General features: G+C 37.3%; 1 protein-coding gene across 3 annotated transcripts in view; it reads right to left on the bottom strand.

The window, feature by feature from the left end:
• brsk2a (BR serine/threonine kinase 2a) overlaps positions 1-21,351 on the bottom strand; it is a 207,048-nt gene that overhangs the window by 45,114 nt on the left and 140,583 nt on the right. For all 3 annotated transcript variants that reach the window (XM_082160445.1, XM_082160443.1, XM_082160444.1), the window contains exons 5-8: positions 11,864-11,980; positions 3,017-3,050; positions 2,867-2,935; positions 249-395 (exon numbers count right to left, since the gene is read on the bottom strand). In XM_082160445.1, the coding sequence (XP_082016571.1) occupies positions 249-395; positions 2,867-2,935; positions 3,017-3,050; positions 11,864-11,980 (367 nt within the window). The remainder of the gene's footprint in view (positions 1-248; positions 396-2,866; positions 2,936-3,016; positions 3,051-11,863; positions 11,981-21,351) is intronic.

Genomic DNA, 21,351 nt, shown 5'->3' with positions numbered 1-21,351 from the left:
ATGCCAATGTGAACGCTAAGCGGACCAGGACTAAATGTTTTCTCTTTTGTTTTCGGACTAAACGAACCAAGCGAACCCGATTACAAGTGTGAACATCCTAAAATTACTAGTTAGTTTACCAGGATTCAAATTAAATTAAAATTGAGCTTATATAAAAATATATATGAAACTGATGTTTTCTAACTAAAACCATAAAAACATCTGACATGATCCCATCAGTTCAAGCACAGTAGTTTGGCAGAACTTACCGGTAACCGTTTCCCGGCTTCGACCTCGATCATTCCTCGCAGAAGGTTCTGACAGTCCGGTGGAATAAAATGGGGCATGTGAAACACCCCCAGCTTCACTTTTTCTAACAAGTTTCGTAAATTATCATCGTCAAACGGCAGAGCGCCCTGAAAGAAAGACACAGACAACAAAAGAAAGACAATGCATCAGTCTGAGGGGAAATACAGAGTAAATGAGGATTGATGGAAAATGGAACAAATTAGAAGAAAAAGTGCTAAGAGGATTGACCCATAAATGCTAAGTTTTCATTTATTAAATCTTGCTCTGCAACTTTTTCATGTGTGTACTGCTGACATGCTATAGATGAGGATGAAGAGGTTTCATTTCTGATGAAAAAACAAAACAGAGGAATAACAAAAAACTAAAGAGACAGGATGAGAGCATAAATGCACTCCAATCACTTTGGATCTGAGAGGATTTTGTGTATTCAGCATAGAGTACGTCTACAGAAGCACAGTTCGTCTGCCAGCAGTCAATTTTGTTTTTGGTTTTGGTACCGTCTGCCTTTCTACATCAGGTCAATATATATATATATTTCATAAAGGGACGAATGAGTGAACTTCAGAAGAACAAAGTAAAAACAGAAAATAAAATAAAATAAATTTGAGACGAGACAAAACAAGATGCAATAAGTTCTGAAGACTGACAAGATGCAAAATAAATTAGGTGAAATGAGTTGAGACAAAATTAAAGATTGATGAGGAGGTGAGACATAGTGAGACAAGACCACATGAGATGCAGTTAGATGAGTTAAAGTGAACGAAGAAAATAAGACAACATGAGATAAGACAAAATGAGATGCCATTAGAATAGATAAAACAAAACAAGATGGGGTGAGACCAAATTAAAAAAAGAGCAGAGACAAAAGATAAAAATCTCAGTATAATGACAAAATATAAGATGAGAATTGACAACAAGACATGAAATGAGCCAATGAGATGAGAGCAGTGACCCTGAGAAAAGAAAACAGAAGAGAAGAGACAAGACCAAATTAAATGCAACACGATGAGATAAAATAAAAGAAGAGACAAAAATGATACAAGACAAGGTGACATGAGACAAGATGCAATGAGATGAGAAGAGAAGAGAAGAGAAGAGACAAAACAATATGGCACGAGACCAAACAAAACGAGATGAAATGCAACAAGATGAGATAAAAAGAGTCAAGAGTCCAGGTGACATGAGCCGAGATAAAATGAGATGCAGTGGGATGAGATGAGACGAAAACTGAAGAGAAGAGACGAAACAACTAGAGATGAGACAAAATGAAACAAGAGAAAAGACGAGCTAGACAAAAAGAAAGAAGAGAACAAAAACAAGACGAGGTGAAACGAGCTGAGACTAAATGAGATAAGACAAGAGAAAAACAGAAGAACTTGACAAGATCAAACGAAATGAGACAAAAATCAGACAAGACAAAGTGGCATGAGATGAGAAGCAATGAGATGAAAGTAAAAACAGAAGAGAGGAGACAAAACAATATGGCATGAGACAGAGCAAAATGAGACAAAATGAAATGCAACAAGATGAGACAAAATAAAAGAGTCAAGAGTCAAGGTGACATGAGACGAGATAAACTGAGATGCGGTGGGATGAGACGAGACGAAAACTGAAGAGAAGAGACGAAACAACTTGAGATGAGACAAAATGAAACGAGTTAAGACAAACTAGACAGATTGAAAGAAGAGAACAAAAAACAAGACAAGACGAGGTGAAATGAGCTGAGACTCAATGAGATAAGACCAGAAAAAAACAGGAGAACTTGACAAGACAAAACGAAATGAGACAAAATGAAAGAAGGGACAAAAACTTGATGATGCAAGATGAGACGAGATCACATGAGACAAGACAAAATGAGATGACATAAAAAAGATAAAAGAGGACAAGAGAAGAGACAAGATGAGGTGAAGGGGAAAAAAGAAAAGTGGTTGTTTGAATGTAATGTGCAGTTCTGCAGGTACACACAATAATCTCTGAAGAAACTCACTCATCATTTCTACAACGTCAAAAACAATCCAGCTGTGGTTTAAATGCAGAACAGTGTCTCAGCGTGCAGAGATAAACCTCTCAAACTCAAGCGTCTCTGTTTTTACTCTCCAAACAGAACAGGAGCATTTCAACTGGGACATCGCTGCGGTCCAAAAGCATTCAGATCAAATCTGCTAATAATGCAGTGCCGAGGTGCGTCCAACACTTGCTCAAAATATTAGTCTTTGGGACTTAGAAACATCAGTTCCCAGCCTCCATTCACATATGCATGTTCCTTTTCACAAAATACAATTTCTGATAAAAAAGGCTCGATGATGACATTCTGAAAACATGACTTTATCTTTAATATCCAGCGCACTTTTCAAATCAGCAACATAATAAAATGTGTTTGAATGTTGTTTGTGAACTGAAGGGAAAATATCTAGCTCATGCAAAAAATGAGTCTTTAATCTTTCTTCCATACACTGAATGCAAACATATTTTATGTTTCTCAGAAGAAATGAATGACACTGGGTTTAGAACAACATGAATGTGAGTAATTGTTGACAGAAATGTTAGTTTGTCCGAGGTGAAGTCTCGAGTGACTCACCACCAACAGAGCGAAGAGGATGACCCCACAGCTCCAAACGTCTGCTTTCCTGCCGTCATACTTCTCTCCCTAGAACACAACTCTCATTAGAGATCAGCTCTTCCATTCAGAATTCTCTTTTTTCTTCCACAAAGTAAAAGTATTACTCACCCGGATCACTTCAGGACACGCATAATGAGGAGATCTGTGAAAAGACATCAACTAGGGTTACTGGCAGTAATAAATGTGTACAATAATCTCTCAGCATTTTTATCTTATTTATTTCATTTTATTCTATTCTATACAAATTCTAACAAATATATTTTTTTATATAATATATATATATTATTATAATTTTTTATTATTATTAAAAATGTTTTTCACACTAAATGAACACAGAATAATTAGAATTAAATTAAATAATTATATAAAAATATTATATTAAATATATATTATAATATCGATTGCATTAATTACATTAATAAGTGTTAAAATGTATTTGTCATTGAATCATTCAAGAAAACACTGATTCATGAAACACTTTTTTTTTTTGAGTGAGTTATTGAATCATTCATTCAAAATGATAAAAAAAAATTTTTTACATAAATTAAAAATTTTATATTAAATTAACATTTTGTCAGAACCTAGTCTATTCAGAATCGTGGGAGAATCTCTATTTAAAAAAATATATATACAGTATATTCTAATTCTATTCAGATTCGTGCACCACTGTGACAATAGACAGTACAAAAATGGCCAAATTATATTTGAACTAAAACATGAACAATGAATATTTCATCTTTTTTAACTGATTCACTAAAACAAACAGTTCAAAACTCCTGATTTTCAGAGCATAGAAATACTGTCCATAATGATTTCTGAAGGATCATGCGACAATGAAGACTGAAAATCCAGCTTAACCATCGTGGGAATACATTACATTTTAAATAACATTAAAGTAGAAAATACATTTTTAAATTGTAATAATATTTCACAATGTAACTTTTTCACTGTATTTTTGATCTAATACATGCAGGCTTGGTGAACAGCACTTCTTTCAAACACTGATCTGCAACATCTCCTGATCTTACTCTCTCCAAAATAATTCCTGTCATCATATTATTTCTGTCTAACAAAAAATATAAAAATCATCGAAGACAACTCTCAGATCACTACAACAGCTGTAACACCCAGAAGCAAAAGCACTATGAGTTTTTTAGTGGCACTGATCCGTGACGTCTGACACTGTTTGCTTAGAATGATTAATATCAAGATGTGGTTGAAGGGACACAAAGACACACTAAAGAAGAAGAGAACATCCTCTCAGAGTAATTAGGGTCACAAAATGTTGACATCACATCCTGTTACACCAGCTGACATCCTGTCTCCATTAATCTTTCCTGACAAATCCTATTCTACAGCAGTGTTGTGCATCTACGCATGAGACTCTTCCCGCGTTTTCTTTTTTCAGAGATAAACACGTTCAGAGTTAATCATATTATTGGGAGAGTTTCTCAGTAAGCTGTAAACATCTCCCATGATCCCTCAAAAACCTTTACAAGCGCGCATCTATGCAAATGTGGATCCAGTTAGTGAGAGCTTTTTCTTATCATCTAAACGTGTTGGACTTGAAGAACTCCAGCTGCATACAGAAACACTGCAAACGTTGACTATAAAGCTGCCGTTCGGGTTTAAAGGCTCCCTGAAATATAAATTTTAGTTTTTTAGCTTTTAGTATGAATATGTTAGCCTTAAGGTTATGAATAAGCTGGTGTGAGTCCAAAACAATGACAAAATTCGCATTTAGAATCAGAATCAGAATCAGAATCAGAAAGAGCTTTATTGCCAAGTGTGCTTGCACCCACAAGGAATTTTTCTTGGTACTGAAGGAGATACAAGCATTCATAACTTACAGTCTCTCAATTCCGCTAAAATGGATCACGGATTTGTATGACATCACACAGACTTCAGTTTCTCATCACATCTTCTGTCCAATCAAATTCTCTCTAGAATCTAAAGCTCCGCCCCCTATGCTATAAACACCACCTGGCTAAAGCGACCACTGACATGTCAGGATCAGTATGGGTTGGAGATGTGTGTTCGGTTGCTCAAACGCTCGAGTTTTATTCCGTTTTCCAACTGTACGTTGGTTAAGAATGAAATGTCTAGAATTTATTCACACCTCTACTATTGAATCCAGCGTATCATCAGCGCTCGGATTCGCACAGTCTGTGAGGTAAACTAAACGCTATTGGCTGTTTGAAAAGGGGGAGGGAGCCATTCAATATGTCCCGCCTTAACTTCCTGTTTCAGTGGAAATTATGTCAACGCATCAAACAAAGCTGTGCGTTCCAAGACACTTCAGCCCTGTGAAGGCCTCATCGACACGACAGCCATCGGCACTGATCCTCAATAAACTCGTCTCCATACTGGCGTGACTCTGACTTCCAACCAGATGGAACTGGATAATATTCTGAATGTTCTGATCCAATCTGACTTCTGACCTGTAACGCTGCCTGGATCATAATTACACTGTTCGCTCGTTGGCCAGAGGAGAACTGGCCCCGACTGAGCATGGGATCTCCCAAGGATTTTTTCTTCATTCTGTCACTGATGGAGTTTTGGTTCCTTGCCACTGTTGCCTTGGCTTTTGGCTTGTTTAGTTGGGGACATTTAATATTCAACAATATTATTGATCTGCCTTACTTAGGGTGGACGATGACGCAATTTTCTTCTAGAAACAAACTTGTATTATTTACATGTGATCAATGTGAAGCTGCTTTGATACAATCTGTATTGTAAAAAGCGCTATATAAATAAAGGTGACTTGACTTGACTTGAGTGAGACTTTAACAAGAGCAGATCAGGAGGACAACTCAAAGTATGAGTTAGTGTAGCTGATCTGTCAAAGCTAATTAAGTCTGTATCTCAGATAAAGTTGCCAAAGTACATGGTCTTATAGAATATGCTACAAATATGTGACAAAACTCTTTCGTTATTAATATTTCAACAGAAGTCGGTTCTTGGACTGGTGGATTTATTGGTCCTAATCAAGTGTGTCCTAAAACGTCCTAAAACGTGAAGCCACAGCATTTTGATCGCCCCCGGTGGCTTTACTCAGTATAGGTTATAAACCCCGCCCTCTCCATGTAATCAAACGGGACTCGAACCAAACTAAGAAAAATCCAATTACACTTAATTATTTTTATTTTTTTAAAGATGGTTTCAGTCATTTTAGGTAGTTATTTGATGCTATATAAACAGCGTGTACAATTAACCCTAAAAATCCCTAAAAAATATTGGGGTATTTTTTCTACCCAAATCCTGGGTTGAGCTTTTTGGGTAAACATTTTTGGTTATTATTTCAGTGTTTGGGTAGATTTTGTGTCACCCAGCTCCTGGGTCGGACGTAACAACCCAAAGTTTGAGTAGTTTTTGTTTTACCCAGCACCTGGGTCAGACGTAACAACCCAATGTTTGGGTAGTTTTGGTGTAACCCAGATCCTGGGTCAGGCGTAACAACCCAATGTCTGGGTAGTTTTGGTGTAACCCAGATCCTGGGTCAGGCATAACAACCCAATGTTTGGGTAGTTTTGGTGTAACCCAGATCCTGGGTCAGGCGTAACAACCCAATGTTTGGGTAGTTTTGGTGTAACCCAGATCCTGGGTCAGGCATAACAACCCAATGTTTGGGTAGTTTTGGTGTAGCCCAGATCCTGGGTCAGACATAAAAACCCAGTGTTTGGGTAGTTTTTGTGTTATCCAGATCCTGGATCAGATGTAACAACCCGGTGTTTGGGTAGTTTTTGTCTTACCCAGATCAGGCGTAACAGCCCAATGTTTAGGTAGGTATGGTGTTACCCAGATCCTGGATCAGACGTACAGTAACAACCCAGTGTTTGGGTAGTTTTTGTGTTACCCAGTTCTTGGATCAGATGTAACAACCCAGGGGTTGAGTTATTTACTGTGGGCTTTTTGCGCCCTCTTCCGGAGAGAGGAGTGCAGCTCCGTCAAATGGGTGTATGTCTTCGGTAAAATACAGGTTTGTGTACATTTTTTGTATCTATAAATTCATTATTATTCTGTATATCGTTTAATTGGTATATCGTGATGGAAACGCCTGGTGCCTTGCAAGTTGCATAAAATTGTATGATTTTATTCAAAAAAAGATACAGAATATAAATTCTTAAAAAGTTCAAATATGTTCTCAGAACTGTACACTGATTGTTTATGGACAGGTTATGGAGTCAGTCATATTTCGGCTACGAGTGAAACGCAGGGCGGCAGTCTGAAGTTAAAACATGACAAGCTCTGGCACGAGATCCAGCGCCGTTACTTCTAATATTTGTTAGACGAGCTTAACATTTTAAGCTCGTTTAACAAATATTAGAAGTAAAAATTAAGAAGTACTTCAAGCGTAATGGACCAGTCTCTGTTGTCCCGTTTCCACCGTAATGCAATATGCAATATGTATTCAAATCTATATAAAATATGCTACACTGTAAAATATGATTTAAAAAAAGGAATTATCAAGCAAACTAGTGGTTTTGTCGAGTATTTTATTTTTTTATTTTTTTCAATTTTAGAGGATTTAAGTTAATTCGTCAACATTAATTCATGTATGAAGTAAAATAATAATAAAAAAAGCTAGTACTATAGTAAAAATGAATCAACCCATTATGCTGGGTTAAATAAACAACCCAATTTGCTGGGTAAAATGAACCCAACATGTGTTTATTTTAATTGGGTAACCCAAATTGGGTTGTTTTTAACCCAGTGTTTTTTAGAGTGTAACGTGATGATTGACAGCTGTGACTGCGAATGAGTCTGCGGGATCGGGAGTGTGGGCGGGGCCTTGATACCGTGTCTCCACCTCACGTAATCGCCAACAACCGTTTCTGGGATATTTTGGCTTCGTTTTTCTACAGTGGAAAGATGTGCCGTCCATCTTTTTTTTACAGTATGGTCCAAACAACAAGCTGCCATTATGTTTTCATAAAACATTGCTGAAGATGTTCAGCACACATCAAAACAGACTGCATTTTTACTCCAAACGTATTGCCTTCAACACATTAGCCTAGACCGGCCTGCTTGATGATTCTGATTCTGATGGCATAACCACATCATTTCGGTTGTTTTCATGTAAAGCAGGTGCGTTACATCTGAGAGATCAAAACGAATCGGATGTTTTAAGGCCGTAAAATGCTTTCATTGTTTATGTTGATGAGGAAGGCAAATTAGAGCTAAAAATAGACCCATTAACGGATGAGTTTATGGAGGAACCCTGCAGAACGTGTGCCGGATCATTTATCCACTCCAAGCTGTTTGCTAGAGCTCATTTCCCCTCTCGTTCCTGCAAAACTCCTCAATGACAGCAGATATTAGATGCCTCATAACTGATGTGGGTGTGCAAACCATCAGACATATGGGTTCAAATGTGTCTTTTTTTGCTGTAATGTACAATGATCATTAAGCCAAAATGGTGCATGGTAATAGGGATACAAAAATAAACACCGTAAACACCAGCGGAAGGCATCCATGAAGCTCAGAATCAATAATGGTCGTGTTATCTGATGCCGGATTGGATAAAAAGGTATTCATTGGTGTGAGCCATATCAAATGTTACACGAAAGATCTGAATAGGACTATAGATTTATTATTTTAATTATTTATATAAATTATATAAATTAAAAATTCATAAATAAATGTATAAATTATAATAACGTTTTTAAAAGAATGAATGAATATACAAATGTTTTTGAAAGAATGATTATATAAATACAGTAGATTAAATGTTTTTAAATGAATTAACAAATGAATGGATTTATGAATGAATAAGAAATAAATTGAACATATATTTTTAAACTAATGAAAGAATGAGGATTTAAAATGATTAATAAATGAATGAATGATGTTTTTAAATTAATGAATGAATGAATGAATATATGGAGAAATTATTTAAAAGAATTAATGATTTAATAGAATTTAAAAATGAATTAATGAATACATGAATAAAATATTTTAATTATGAAAAAGGATGAATGAAATTAATGAATTAATTAATAAATGGAGAAATGTTTTAAAAGAATGAATGATTAAATAGATAAAAATATTTTAAATGTATTGATAAATGGAGAAATTGAATGAACAAATATTTTTAAATGATGAATAAATTAATGAATGAATGAAACTTTTTTCAATTATTAATAAAGTAATCAATGATATTTTTAAATGAACGAATTAATGAATATATTGAGAAATTGTTTAAAAGAATCAATGATTAAATAGAAAAAAAATTAAATGAATGAATGAATAAATACATTAATAAATGAAGTGAATAAACAAATATTTTCAATGTTAAAAAATTATGAATGAATGAGTGAAATGTTTTTAAAAGAAGGAATTACTGAAAAGATACAATTATTTTTAATTAATGAATTAATAATATTAATGAACAAACAAATAAACACAAACAGTAAATAAATAAATACATGTTTTTAAAATAATCAATGTCATATAGAGTCAGTAAAACTGTAAACGGCCAGGATCTATTTTTCCTTCATATTTCCATCATTACAGTAGCTGAGAGGAGGGGGTCACATGATCTCTGCCGTCTCCCTTCATAATGACTAATAAACAAAAAATACTAAAAACTAATAACAATAAAGTTGCTCTACTTTTGCATAAAAGTTCAACTTTTCTTGACTTTCTCAAATCTACAAATAAAAAAATAAAAAAATGTTTTGACTTATATTAATTAATATTGTATATCCATGTGCATCTTAGTATTTATTTACTAAGAAACTATGTTATAGTAATAGTAGATAATGTACTGATACTATCACAAAATAAAGCCCTTCAGGGTGGGGGTTAAAATAGTTTCGGGGTCACTGGAAACGTCAAGGACATCCGGCCCAGAATCAACACAAAGCCGCTTTGCAGATCATTTTTAGGATGATGGGACCCGAACAGATTCGCTCTGATAGCCGATGTTGAGTCAGGGCGCTGGGAGGCTTCTGTGACTCCCTGTCCTGTATCCTGACCTGATGTGTTCGGGACGGTACAGGACGGTCCCGCTTGACCTCTGCAGAGCTGTGATCGTAGAACATGAGGCGACTCATGTACGGGAACGAGCGTGCTGATTTTATTGCGTTGGGCTTTAATCTATGGCCATGTCTGAGTGTAATCCTAAAGGTCGGGCAAGCATGGCAAAATTAATCAACTGACAAAAGGCTAAAGGTTTTATGGCATGTGTGGGGGGCAGAGTCGCTTTTTGAAAGGAGAAATGATTACATTAGGAAAGAAATAAAGGGCAGTAAATGAGTCGGGCTCCTATCTCTTCACACCAGGCCTCGACCAAACAACGGAAGAAAAGAAAGCACTGGGTTTTCATGACAGATGATCACACTTATGATGTCAGAGGGGGCGTGTCATGAAACTCAGCTGAGAGTTCATTGGCTGATTCCACACTGACATGTTTTAATCTCAACTGGCAAATGGATGAATTATTCATTTACTTAGCAATTGCATTCAATTGTTCAAAAGTGAAATTATAAGTATTAACAAGGTTACATTTGTTTATTTCAAATAAGTTATATTTTTAACATTCTATCAACATGATTTTAGTATCATTGAGATACTATTATAGTTTTATATTTAATATTTTAAAATTAACATTTTACGTTTAGTTAAAAATGTAGTAATTTTGTTGTTTTATCTTTTTATTCGTTTTTTTCTTTAGTTTTGGTTTAGAGTTACAATATTGGTCACAATATTGCTGCTTTTTCTGTATTTTTGATCACATAACTGCAGCCTTGTGAGAATCTAACCAGCCCCAAACTTTTGAAAGGTAGTGAACGCTTTTGATAAGACATCTATTTATTTTATTACCTATTTTTGAATTAATAATTGATACATTTTTGAAGTTGTACTTCTAGTCTTCCATAATTTCCAGATAAGATCATGGTGAGTCACTGTGGTCCAGTGTAATGTGTGTGATTCAAGGTAATGCTTTACTCCTGAGTGAGCATGTCTAGAGTCACCTCTCTCTCTCTCTCTCTCTTGCTCGGTTTGAGTCCCAGAGATCTGTGCGGACACTGTGTGACTGACAAGGAGCTGAAGGCGGCGAACAATGATACGTTTGGGCAAATCTGAGGGTACATTTACTCAACAATGATGTACTAAAAACGTCAACATTGTCAAAACGATCCCCGTTCGCACGGATTCACGAAAACGACTAAAAGCGCTGAATTCTGCAGCCAGGCCATTAGAGGGCGATGTCACTTTGTAACGCGCCTATAGACTGAACATGAAATATACATGAAAAAAACGGATGTGCCGATTTCTAACGCATTTGATGATGGAAAATATTATACAATTTGGTGCAGTTGCTGATATTTATCTGGCCAAAAAGTACGTTTAAATTCCGATCACATTATTTATATAATGTAGATCAATGAAATCTTTATAACTGTATAACAGCCTACTTACATAAAATGCATATAAATATCAGTTGTCACTCTATATCTCAGAATATTATTTCTCAGTAAGATGTTTGGTTTTATGATCAAAGCTTTGTAACTTGTATTGTGGGGGCAAAACAGATGTACAAATGAACGTTCCTCAAAAGCTTGATGCATCATATTTGATACACACATTTTAACATGATTTTCCTATAAAAAAAAAAACAAGTAAACATAAGTTGCCTAAGTCCAGTAAGTGTTCATCTTAGAATATTAATAATGATATAAAAGTTTTTCTTACTTTATTAAAATCAGTACTTTTAAAATTATACTAATTTAGAGGTCTTAGAATTGTGCGTATCAAATATGATACAGTAGGCTTTATAGGGTTAAGCAACTATGGAGGACGTGCTATTTTTTACACATATATTAAGTGTGACTAAAGCTTAGCTCAAGGAGGTAAGAGGAGAATGACTGACGTCCTACACGGCCTGAGCTGAGCACAGTGCTTGTCCTCATCATAATAAGTGTTATAATAATGCTCATGATCACTCACCCACAGCTGGTTTCCAGCAGACTGTCCCCCACCTGCAGAGACGCCATCCCGAAGTCTGCTATCCTGATGTTATTCTTCTCGTCCAGCAACAGGTTCTCCGGCTTCAGGTCCCTGTGACTGTTCCAGAGACAAGACAAAGAGATATTCAAATGACATGTGAAAACTGTGGCATGACACAGTGATTTCTCTCAGGCCTTGTATCAGTGGTTGTGGGGTAGTTGTGGCCTAATGGTTAGAGAGTCGGACTGGTAACCCGAAGGTCGTGGGTTCGATTCTCAATACTGGCAGGAGAAAGGCATCTAACCCCCAATCCCTCCCCGGGCGCCACACAGAATGATGTGTCACGGTTTCCAGTGTGTGTGTTCACTACTCACTACTCCTAATGTGTGTGCTCTCACTTGGATGGGTTAAATGCAGAGGACAACTTCCGAGTATGTGTTACATACTTGGCCTTCACATGTCACTTTCACTTTCACTTTTCAATGATCTCTGTTTCTTCTCTTTCTTCCAGCACTGCTACTCTACAAGACCCTGTGGGAGGAGATGACAGATGCCCGCTGTCTCAGTGTCTGATGTTAAGCTCATCTGACCATGGGCTGACATGAACAAGCTTCTTCCAACTGTCTTAATGAATTAAAACTTTCTCTTAATTCTCTAAAGACGCAAAATGACAGTTTCCAAGTTTTGGTGCATAAGAAACAAAAGTATTGTGGACAAAACAAAACAAAACATGCCAGGCTACAATGTGAACAAAGCAAAACAAAAAACAAAAAACACAAAACACAAAAAAAACAAACAAAAAAAAAAACAGGCTACAATGTGTACCAAAAAATAAAATAAAAAATTGATTCCATAAAATAAAACTCTAGGTAGATTAAGATGCATTTTAAAGAGTTTTAAGAAGAAGAGAGACTAAAATAGTGAAAATATGGCAAATTTCAAAACACTTTCATAAATCTACTAATAATAGTGTAACATTCTCAGCTGAGGTTAACTTTTAGAAAATTTGAATCCAGGTCCACCAGAGGTGGGTAGTAACACACTATATTTACTCCTATGACATTTACTTAAGTACATTTTTGGAGAATATGTATATTTAGAGGTGGGTGTACTTTCACTTTTACTCAAGCGCATGATCGATGCCCCATTCGCGAATTTTTTTTTATTTTAATTCTATTGTAATATGTCATTGACTTCATCATCATCTTTCTTGTTCTGAATCAGATCCGAAGTAACAGTACTCACTAGTATTTTCATACTCTTACTCAAGAAGTTTTTAACATTGTTACTTTTACTACGACTTGAGTAATTATTTCCATTAGTACTTTTTTACTTTGACAGAGTACAGATTTCAGTTGCTCTGAGGTCCAGAGAATATCGCAGGTAAAGATTTCCTTTTACGGGCTTATGAGTCACTGATAAAAATGTGAATTACTTTGAATCTATATTCAGTAATAGATATAAAAACATGTTAAAACAACGATATTCTCTTCAAATGTTGTTTCAAATAGCCTAAAGTTGACTGAAAAAACTATTTTATTTTAGAATATGCATTGCATTATGACAAATTTATGTGATTACAGTTGTAGGATTTTTTTGTCTGTTTTTCTGATTTTATTTTTTATTTATTTTTTGTCATAACCATTTGTTATTTGTAGTGTTTGTTTGTTACTTGATGGAAATTTAAAGTGACAGTGACACTCAAAGTGAACATAAAAAATAAAAATAAAAATAAAAACACACACAAACACTTTTATGAACCTGAATCCCATATGGGCTAATAAAACTGAATATGAAAAGATTTATACCACAACGATGTTCATGGGACAAATTGCAGAGGTGAGGTTTATTAGCCGTCACACCGGTAACATCAGTAACGGCTCTTTAAAGTCTCTTCCTGACACATTAACGTGACCCAGACGCCGTAATCTCTCCTGAACAGAAACAGTTTGTTGATATGATCAACGACTGACTATATATTTTCCTAATCGAACAGCTGTGAGGTTAATTTCCACCCCTCTGGTCTAGAGGTTAATGGAGGAACGTGTTAGTTTGGTTGTGGTAATAAAACATCCCATGATGCTTTTGATAGTATGGTGTTGGTTTCGGCCACTGAGGGCGCAGAGGCACCAAATGTTTCCCCAGTCTGCTGTGAGATCTTAAATTGCATTTTTATTGGCCCAGTGATAGTTTAAAAATGTTACGCACACGTCGTTGTGTTGTTTGGTGATAGAGATCTGCATTTAAATGTTGCTTAATATGTTTTTTTTATGGTTGCAGTCAAAACGGCAGTTGTGGCTGAAATATTCCTTCCTATAAAAACCTAATAAACTGTATCTGTTTAGCATCTGCATGCTTAAAGATTACTGGTCTGGTGTGTGTCACCTCCAACAAGCTGTGTTTTGGTGCTCAACATCAATTAAGAAACTTCAATGAATAGTTTGAGCTCAACTTCGGTACTTTCCCCGAATCCACCCAAGACAACGAGTGAGTGAGTGAGTGAGTGAGTGGGTGGGTGAGTGAGTGAGTGAGTGAGTGAGTGAGTGAGTGAGTGAGTGAGTGAGTGAGTGAGTGAGTGAGTGAGTGAGTGAGTGAGTGAGTGAGTGAGTGAGTGAGTGAGTGAGTGAGAGAGTGAGTGAGTGTCAGTGGGTGAGTGAGTGAGTCAGTGAGTGAGTGAGTGAGTGAGTGAGTGAGTGAGTGAGTGAGTGATTGAGTGAGTCAGTGAGTGAGTCAGTGAGTGTGAGTCAGTGGGTGAGAGAGTGAGTCAGTGAGTGAGTGAGTGAGTGACTGAGTGAGTGAGTGAGCGAGCGAGCGAGCGAGCGAGTGAGAGTGATTGAGTGATGAATGAGTGAGTAAGTGAGTGAGTGAGTGAATGAGTGAGAGAAAGAGAGTGAGAGTGAGTGAGTGAGTGAGTGAGTGAGTGAGTGAGTGAGTGAGTGAGTGAGTGAGTGGGTGAGTGGGTGAGTGAGCGGGTGAGCGGGTGAGCGGGTGAGCGAGTGAGCGAGTGAGTGAGTGAGTGAGTGAGTGAGTGAGTGAGTAAGTGAGTGGGTGAGTGAGCGAGTGAGTGAGAGAGAGAGAGAGAGTGTCAGTAGGTGAGTGAGTGAGTGAGTGAGTGAGTGAGTGAGTGAGTGAGTGAGTGAGTGAGTGAGAGAGAGAGAGAGAGAGAGAGAGAGAGAGAGAGAGAGAGAGAGAGAGAGAGAGAGAGAGAGAGAGAGAGAGAGAGAGAGAGAGAGAGAGAGAGAGTGAGTGAGTGATGGAGTGAGTGATGGAGTGAGGTATGGAGTGAGTGAGTTTATAAAATGAATGAACTCGTTTATAAATAAATAAAAGTATAATAAGTAAATGTATCATTGGCATCAGAGATTATTCTGTACCAAAACTCCCGTTGTAGCATTTTTTGCTTTAATTCCCATCATATTTTAAAGGCTCAATTAGCACTCGAACAAGCTTTACATTATTGTAATGTAAAGAGCAGCGGGAGGCACATGCGATAGTACATTAGCAATCTTACTCGCATGCTGTTCACAGCGGTCTAATTATGAGAGAGTTTAATTACAAAACATGTATGTCTACATATTAAGTGCTTTAGATTTTCTGCATGCTGGATATCTGATATTGGCCAATTTACTTTCTTAATGCATATTCCTATTATTGTGCACAATTTATCACCCCATATTGTCGTCATGAGAACTAAATGCAACTTGTTTCATCCAGTGGCATACCACAAAATGTTACAGCCCTCATGTGACATTATGCATTTGTATCAAGTGTGAAATAGTGAAATATACGTTTTAACCAACAAGTGCCAATAGTGTAATCATCAACAGTTAACTGCAAACAAATGGAATGCCTTAATCAATTCCCAAAGGATAAAATCAAATCCAGCACTATTTTTTCCCTGTTTAACTCAAAAATACATGTTTTTTGCTTCACGTTTTGACAGCGGTACAAAAGTGATCATATTTTTACACCAAAAGCCAAACATGATGATAATCACCAACTACCAGTGACTGTTTTCCACACAAAACGTTAGGCTCCCTGAACTGACAACTTGGGATATCACAGTGGGATCCAGCACAGTGGTAACCCTATTACAAAAGCCAAGATCTCATCCAAAATGTTCTCTAGTGGCACATAAAAACCTTATAACACAGTAGTGCACTCAGAGAGTCAAATAAAGAAGCACAGAAAGTGCATTTGTGCTGATTTCAGATTTCTTAAATGATCTCCTTGACTCTTATTACCGCCGAGGGGTGGAAGGGGGTGCTACTGTACTGATCTTTATATCTGGCTGTTATTTCTGGAGCAGGTGGGTGTCAAGTGAGTCAATATAGTCTTGGAAATATCAGTAAAAATGGGTTGGGAGAGTTATTCCTTTCAGCTAGACAGCTAGGTGTATTTATGTACGCTCTGTCTGACAGGCGTTGTCATACACGGACTCTATTAGTAGCTATATTTGGAACAATATTCATGTCTAGAAGCTCCAGAAAGATGATCTCGTGGGTGGACAGAAAGATGTGGAATGATAATTTGGCATTCAGCTATTAGAACGTCTAAAGAACAACGCTCATGATTCAAATAGCCAAGTCAGTCTGTCCATCACAAAAAAAAAAAAAAAAATTATATATATATATATATATATATATATAAACATGTGGATGCTCAACAGTATAACATGAGCTCTGTTCGAAAACTGTAACCTTATTAAGTGAGTGATTTGGAAGGCAGCAACTTTACAGACCACTTAATAGCCCTTGACTCAATTGATTCCAATTGTTTGAGGTTAGCATGATGCTACGCTAACAACATGATAAGGCTCGGTCGCATTAGTAACATTTAGTGGGCAAAAAATTTCCATTGTCAATAATTTACGAGGCAAATTGGGCCCGAAATCTGTGTGGGCAACCTTTTCACCATCACGTGAAACTCACGACTGCGGATTCCTATTTAAAAATGACGCTTACGAAATTTCATTGAACAACGGTAAGTGTGAAATATAGAGCCCTATCTTGCACCCAGCACAATTGACTTTGTACACCGACGCATGTATCATTCCTATTTTGCACCCGCGCAAAGCGGACTTTTCCCTCCACAGAAGCACGTCGGTAAGTTAGGAAATACACTTGCGCTCCCGGGGGCGGTTCAGCGCAAAGAGGAGGCGTGTTCCGGTGCAAACGTTCCTTCATGCTATTTTGCAGGTTTAGAAAACAATTGCGCCACTAACCAGGAAAAAATAGTTTAAAGTCAGTGGCGCGTTGCGCATGTTATTCATATGCTATTTTAAGGGCGCATGCTTGGCCATAATCAGAGTGTGCACAACGCGCATATTCTTTAATTCTATCATCTACACAGAAGCAGCAGTTTTCATTTTTGCAAATCATACATTATTACGATAGATAGATAGATAGATAGATAGATAGATAGATAGATAGATAGATAGATAGATAGATAGATAGATAGATAGATAGATAGATAGATAGATAGATAGATAATTTATTATAAAAGCATACATCTAGCTTACACATTTACCCAAATTATCATACGCCTGTTTAACCGAGGTTAATTTGGGTGGGTTTCTCCATTTCAATGTAACTTCTCTCTTTTACGGCCGTGACGAGAGCGTTGCTCTCCTTGGCTGTGAACCGCTCCTGGCGCGCGGCTGGCAAATCCGCCGTTACAATAGCAATCCGCTATGGAAAAAGCGCCTCTGCTCTTAAAGGGAATGTGAGATGACGCTCTGATTGGTTTATTTCACGTTACGCCCAAACCACACCTATGAATAATGAAGCTACTTCAGACCAACCCATTTTAGATTTGCGCCTGGCGCAAGAGTCATTTATCCCGCCGGGAAAATAGCAACAGCGCAGAGACCCGCCCGCGCTTTGCGCTTGACACTTGCGTTTCAGATCGTTAAAATAGGGCCCATAATATGATAAATCCATAAAAGTTACTTTTAAAAATAGATTAAACTAATTTATATTGCTATGTTTTAGTTTTAAAGTCCCCCTGTGTTCAAATTTTAGCCCTTAAAATTCATCTTTGATCATAAAAATGATATATATAAAAAAAAAATCCTTATAATAGCTTGAATGTAACTCTACACCCTTGCCTCATTTATTATACACAGATCTATGAATATGCAAATGAGCCCCACCTCCACTCACTCACACCAGCTCAGAGATCCATACGTTGATGATCACACGTTGATCTGATTGGTTACAAGGTGACGTCAGAAACACCAGCGATTTCAAACTGCGTTTTTTGAGACTTAAGGAGAAAATACTCAGCTCATGGTTTGTCTTAAAGCATATTAAAAACACCACAGAGACATATAAATAACATTAAAAACTTGATTTGGAAATCAGCTTTTCTTGATTTGTCAGTCATCTTGATTTTTTACGTCGCTTCTTGCATGTTTCGTGACTCTTTCAAAGTAAGATATATAGTGAGTGGCACTAGAAGTTTATTCAGTTTTATCTGAAACAGATTAATGTGAATCTGGGAATGTTATTTTACCTTGGTGGTTGTTGTACATAACACAACACTTCGGAACTGATAGTGTTATCAAAAACAAATGTGAGTACGCAAGCGAAAGTGCATTTGCTGAAGCAACCATAAGCTCTTTTATCATGTTTCAAAAGACTCATACACAAGCCCTCCACATCACAAGTGCGATGCTGTACCAGATGAGCTACTGAACAAGTTTATTGTCAGAAAAGCCATACTGTGCATATGGAATTGGTTATGTAATGCAAATGTACAAATGTATTGATTTACAAACAGGGCCTTAAACACAATTTTTGCCACACCTGCCAATGGCTGATGACTTAAAAGAAAAATACCAGCTATAAATATTTTTTACTGTCCATGAAACTGTTTTTGCAAAAACAGGCAGTTATGACACCAAAAGTTTAGATATCAGTCAGAATTCACAGTTCTCTTTTGCAATTTTGATATCACAGCTAAAATTAATAAATAAATGTAAATAGTCTGATTAGTCTTCACTGTATAAATTAAACAGATTAATCCTTATTAAAGTTACAAAAGTTATTCAGTCAAAAGCAGTAAGTGACTTTTTACTTTGTTTACAACAAAGTTTTTTAAACATTAAAAATGCAGACAGCACCAGGTATATTAGGCTGCTGTCACTTTAAGACCTAAAGCATGGATCCAATATACTGGTACAAATGCATTTTATTTCTGAACTGTTTACATTCACTTAAGACATAACCGACTATGATTACTAGGATACTTGCTGAGACAATTTTGTGTGAATTTGTCCTTTCAAATGCAAGATGATGTGAAAGAGAGCTCAATTTAGCATTGGTGTGCTGTCTGAGACAGGTGAGTAATGGTGAGTTTCTGGTGAGTAATGAATTGAGCTCCCTTTTGGTTCGTCTTGTGCTTGAATATTTAAACAGGCAAGGCTTACACATTCGTGATGATGTTTTCACAACATTGCATTGTTTGAATTATAAAAATGTAACCGGCCAACTGGCGATTGACACAGTCAAAATTACAGCGGTTACTCGCCAAAGCAGATTTTTACTGCATTTGGCGCTAGGCGAGTGTTCATTTTAGGCCCGGTTTACAAAAAATTGTGCTTTACTGCCATTAGTGTTCATTTGAGTTGGAAACTGCAGCAAATTGTATATTGTATGTTTGTTTTTTGGAGTTTTGCATAAAACAGGCACGTTTTTTCAATGTGCTTATGTTGCACAATTCATATTTGTATCACCTTAAAGTATCAGTTAACCCAAAAAGGTGAAAATGGAGATGCAGATCATTGTAATTATGCATAATATGTTTAATTAGCATAATTAATGCACATACTTAAGTATAATTATGCTGTCTACCTTTTGAAACAGCTGTCATACACCCCTATGATGCCATAAAAAGCTGTCTAAGCAGGTTTTGGAATTGATATGCAAGTTATATGTGTAGGCAAAGAGAAAGACAGGGAAAAGACAGACAACGGACAAGCAAAAAAGACAAAAAGCTTCCCAGAAAAATTGCAAGAGCGGGACGAATACTGAAATAGGAAAGGACGGCAGTGGAAAAAGAGAATATCGGGTAGGTAATTCTCTCATCATCCCCTGCTGACTGTCCCAGCATGAGATCAGAGGGAACAGGCGTCTCTCAGTCACATATGAAGTAAGCAAACAGCCAGGGAAGTGTGACAGTATGGCAGGGACATTTCTCATCCCTGGTGTAGCATACTGCCCCTACTGCTGCTCTGCGTGAGGCCTGCAGCTCTGAGAAATGATGCACGGACAAGAGACAGCAAGACACGGAGTCCGTTGGGCTCAGGAGACACACTAAGGTCCTGTTTACACCTGGTATCAAGTTGCGTTTTGGTCTGAGAGTAGGCGTAATTTGAGGCTGTTTGAACACATTCAACCACATGAGCGTTTACACTACGAAAGCAGTCTGGTCGAATGTGTTTTCGACTACCTCTGAAAGTGGTTGAAAGTAGACAAGCCCAAAACGTTTTAGACCCCATTCACACCTGTATTTAACGTCGTCCAACTTCTGATCCTATCAACCAAAACGCATCTTATAACCATGTGTAAACAGAGAGGTTTATTACTGATCTTGGAGATTACTTTACCCTAAGACTTTATCCTTTAAGATACACTATATTGCCAAAAGTATTGGGACACCCCTCCAAATCATTTAATTCAGATGTTCCAATCACTTCCATGGCACCTAGGCATGCAGACGCTTCTACAAACATTTGTGAAAGAATGGGTCGCTCTCAGGAGCTCTCAAGCGTGGAACCAGGATAGGTCCATTCGTGAAATTTCCTCACTACTAAATATTCCACGGTCAACTGTTAGTGGTATTACAACAAAGTGGAAGCAATTGGGAATAACAGCAACTCAGCCACGAAGTAGTAGGCCACATTCACAGTTCAGGGTCAGCGCATGATGAGGCGCACAGTGCGCAGAGGTTGCCAACTTTCTGCAGAGTCAATAGCTACAGACATCCAAACTTCGTGTGGCCTTCAGATTAGCTCAAGAACAGTGCGTAGAGCTTCGTGGAATGGGTTTCCATGGCCGAACAGCTGCATCCAAGCCTTACATCACCAAGTGCAATGCAAAGCGTCGGATGCTGTGGTGTAAAGCCACCGCCACTGGACTCTAGAGCAGTGGAGACGTGTTCTCTGGAGTGACGAATCACGCTTCTCTGTCTGATGGTCAAGTCTGAGTTTGACGGTCTTGGAGAACGGGACTTGCCTGACTGCATTGTGCCAAGTGTAAAGTTTGGTGGAGGGGGGATTATGGTGTGGGGTTGTTTTTCAGGGGTTGGGCTTGGCCCCTTAGTTCCAGTGAAAGGAACTCTTAATATTTCGGCATACCAAGACATTTTGCACAATTTCAACTTTGTGGGAACAGTTTAGGGATGTTCCTGTTCCAACATGACTGCGCACCAGTGCACAAAGCAAGGTCCATAAAGACATGGATGAGCGAGTTTGGAGGAACTTG

This window comes from Leuciscus leuciscus (genome assembly GCF_965113295.1).
Source record: "Leuciscus leuciscus genome assembly, chromosome: 25".
NCBI lineage: Eukaryota > Metazoa > Chordata > Actinopteri > Cypriniformes > Leuciscidae > Leuciscus > Leuciscus leuciscus.
This window is presented reverse-complemented; position numbering and strand designations above follow the sequence as displayed.